Below are 4090 nucleotides of genomic sequence, written 5' to 3' on the forward strand. Positions count from 1 at the left end.
TCATCCTCCAAAGCCGTACAAAACACGCCCCTGCTTCTTCAAAGCGTGCACAACGTCCATTACAGTTATCGTCTTCCTGTTGGCATATTCGGTGTACGTCACTACGTCACCGATAAGGTCATCCAAAAACTTCTTCAAGACAACTCGCACTTCCTCGTAGACTGGTTTGGACATGCGCTTCACGCCCCCTCTTCTCGCCAGACGCCGGATGCTGTTTCGGGTGATGGCACCGAGATAGTCCCTCAGAACCATTCTGTGTTGGCGGACTCGAGTAGGATCACCCGTCCTCCCTTGCCCTACTTTGCCTTTAGCCATTATCTTACGTTCTTGCAGTTCTGGAACAGTCCAATATTATTGAATTATGGGTGTGACGAGTTTTGGTTAGTTGGTTTGTTGTTTAACAATGCACTCAGCAATATTCCAACTATATGTCGGCGGTCAGCAAATAATCGAGTCTGGACCAGCAAATCAGGCCAGCAACAATTTGAGCATCGGTCTACGCAATGAGGATACGATGACATGTGTCTACCAAGTCAGCGAGACTGACCACCCGATCCCGTTAGTCGCCTCTTACGACAGGCATGGGCTGCTGAAGACTAATTCAAACCCGGATCTTCATGGCCGGGTTTTCATGGCGGTTTGGAAAATTCGATAACTGATACTCATATTGTATGCTGTGCATGTGCCCTTCTGGTGACCTGGGCCTAGATTTTCCATGCTCCCTTAGCGCTAAGATAGTCGTAAGTGTCATACAGTAACATTAGCGTACGACTATCTTAGCGCAAAGAGAGCATGGAAAGTCTAGGCCCAGGGTTTACTTTCATGAAGCAACCTTTACTGAGATTAACCATAACTTCCAGTCTTTAACACTGCACTAAGGTTACCTTAGTGACTTACGATCACCTTAGTGCTTTCTGAAAAGAGGCCCAGGCTAGCTATTCTCGAAACGTTCGTATCTGTACGAACTTCTTAAGCCCATTCTTAACACATTGGTTACGATAAAAGTTAAGAATTCTTAAGTCTACTAACATTTCGAGAATAAGGGCCTTTAAGTCCTATGGGTATGTGTGTCTGGGTGTGCGAGCGTCCGTGCGTGCATGTCCGTGTGAATGGTGTGGAAACACAACTTTCAATTTACCTTCAGTTCGTATTCGCTGTATACAAGGGCAGTTTACTTCATTACATGTTGTAAAAGGCGACCGTGCTTGTCGTAAGAGGCGACTAACGGGATCGTGTGGTCAGGCTCGCTGACTTGGTTGACACATGTCATCAGTTCCCAACTGTGCAGATCGATGTTCATGTTGTTGATCACTGGATTGTCATGTCCAGACTCGATTATTTACAGACCGGTGCCATATAGCTGGAATATTGCTGAGTGTGGCGTAAAACTTAACTCACCCATCACCTTTACATGTTGTAGGTTTCTTTCCATCCCCTTGAATGAAAGTTGTAACAGGTCTTAAATGAATGTCTTATTTTCATGGGGTGGTAATATTTTCAAGTACATAAATGTAGCGCAGGCACTTATAATCAGGATGCTTTTATCAAGTGGTAACACTGAAACAGCATCAGATAACTTCAAGTGGCCCAATATAACAGGCATTAGATCTAGGCTGTAGCAACCCAATTTTTCGTATAAACCTAATATTTAGACACTATTGAGGGTCTGCACAACCTTTGTAGGAACAATTAATCATGTGTAAGACTTTAAGATTTTTCAAAACGAGTATAGAGATCCTGGACACGGCATTGTTTGTTGTTTGTTTTATTGATAATGTCATTTAAATGTTTCAAGTTAAGCCATTACATGACATTTTGGTTACTTCTTGCAGGTAGATCTATTTACCATAAAGTATTCGTGAAAACGTATTTGCATTCTTTACTACATGTTCATAAAACATTGGCTGTCACTGACGACACTATAAGCCTTGATGCCACTTTTGGGTTTACAATCGCCTGTAGTGCTCTCCTCGTGTATTTGGTGTAGCCCAACTACACACCACGTGCACCGTTTGGCATGTGTTAATTGAAGACATTCTTAAATTTGCACAGCCTCGAGACGACAAGCCGCAAGGTGAAAGAAAACACTGATGAAACTGGCTAGGTGTTGGAATGACAATATTCCACATTTGATCAAAGAGAATTCTTACCAGAAGTATTTGCAACACTGAAATCCTCGTGTGCTCTTGACCTTGCCGACGATGTGCGATTTAAAGGGAGGTCACTCTCAAACCAAACTTCGAAGCTTCGGATATTATGCGAGTGAGATCTTCTCTCCTGACATAGCAGGACTGTACATCATACAAGCGCTGTGCATCTAGTTTGACAACGAATAGGCTGTTGTCTCGAAAACAGCATGAACTCGGGGAACCCTGAGGAAAAGAGTACATATTTCTAAATACATTTAGGTATACGGCACATGCATCAGTATGTATATGTTATAAGGTATAATTCCCCTATACATTGGAGTTTACCAAAACAAATCATTATTTTCATATGAAGAAAATACATTTAATGAATTTTATGGAAAGCAGTGAAGCCAGAATGTCGCGAATTATAAACCGTGTAATCTTTTTAAAATACTTTTTAAGCATCAGTAGCAAACCCATCCTCGATATCTCCAGGGTCTACGTTCCGAAAAGTCTCCACTATAGTGTACGTTCCGAAAAGTCTCCACTATAGTGTACGTTCCGAAAAGTCTCCACTATAGTGTACGTTCCGAAAAGTCTCCACTATAGTGGAGACTTTTCGGAACGTAGACCCTGGAGATATCGAGGATGTAGCAAACCGGTCTAGGAAGTTTTAAAAGTTTCGAATTTTTCAATAGTACACACTCCCTTCCCCTGAGGCAAGTGGTTCCACTTAAACACCAATCTTTGTTCCAACTGTGCAAGTGTGAGTGGCTGTCTACCTCCAGCTACCCTACGTCCGGGGAAAGTGACGTGGAAGAGTGTTAATGTCGTTCTGGGCTGTTCTGGGCGTATATTGTCGAAGCTCTCTTAGCGCTAATTTTTAAGACAGTCGAAAATGACGTAACGCGATACTTGTTAAGTAATTTCATAACAAGTACTCAGTATCGGATACATTCAACAGAACCAGACCCCATGATGACAAATGATGAATGATTCTGTTTCAGTTTTGTAACAGGCCAGACCAATTTTTTTGTTGTTTTATGGATTTGCCGGTCGTAGTTTTTTTCACAAATAAGGAAACATAATACAAATTAATTTTTCCTGCTCAGAAAGTAAAATTGTAATGTTTTTATTCGAAAAAAATGTGAACTTACAAGAAATTGTTTGCGATTGTTTTTTGCCCAATATACACTTCATAAATTGAAAAGTGGATTCCGGCAGCCCGAAGATGATGCCTAATCACGTCTCTGGGCACTGTTCTTGATCCATGAACTAAGGCAGCTGGTTCTGTTGATGCTTGAGTTCGGGTGCGTAGATGAGTGGCCCGGATGAACCAGTCATGCGTATGAATTGTCACTAGTGGCCGTCTCCTGTTGGCTGATGACGCACGTTGTGCAGGTCGTGTATCGGTGGCAAGCTGACAGCCCAATAATTGTCTAGCTACAGTGGTTGCAGAACCACCTCCGTGCTCCTTTCCAGTGGCCATTCCCCTCTGCTCCGGCATCGTTTGTGTGGCTTTATGGAACTAGCCTGTCCTGTCTTGAATGAGTGAGTGGATTGTGTTTTACACCATACACAGCAATATTCCAACTATATGACGGCGGTCTGTATATAATCGAGACTGAATCAGACATCAACAGCTGAACATTGATCTACGTAATTTGGAACCGATGACATGTGTCAACCAACACGTTCAAAAGATTACCTATATTCTATGGATGGCGTGTAACTCCTGTCAAAGTCCAGCGAAGGACAGTTAACACAAATCCCTAACTGATTAATATGAAAATATTTCATTTGATGAGCTATTACTACAAAACTAAAAATGAGATAATAAAAGTCAAACATGAATTGTGACAAAAATCGTGAAACTTTGCATCCGGAATATACTTTGAAAAATAAAGTACAGATTTTATACGTTTTTGCGCAAAAGCCTCAACACCTGATGTAGCAGCATC

General features: G+C 41.9%; 1 protein-coding gene across 1 annotated transcript; it reads right to left on the minus strand.

The window, feature by feature from the left end:
• On the minus strand, positions 1–2290 carry LOC137260144 (uncharacterized). The gene is made up of 2 exons (XM_067797841.1): positions 2151–2290; positions 1–335 (listed from the first exon to the last, which is right to left on the minus strand). The coding sequence occupies exon 2, from the start codon at positions 313–315 to the stop codon at positions 1–3; it is 315 nt and encodes a 104-aa protein (XP_067653942.1). The 5' UTR covers positions 316–335; positions 2151–2290.
• Between the last annotated feature and the right edge of the window lie 1800 nt (positions 2291–4090).

The sequence above is a fragment of the Haliotis asinina genome, chromosome 13 (assembly GCF_037392515.1).
Source record: "Haliotis asinina isolate JCU_RB_2024 chromosome 13, JCU_Hal_asi_v2, whole genome shotgun sequence".
Lineage (NCBI taxonomy): Eukaryota > Metazoa > Mollusca > Gastropoda > Lepetellida > Haliotidae > Haliotis > Haliotis asinina.

Excerpts from the sequence above, each read along its gene's own strand:
- LOC137260144 (XM_067797841.1), bottom strand. The coding sequence starts at position 315 with ATGGCTAAAGGCAAAGTAGGGCAAGGGAGGACGGGTGATCCTACTCGA.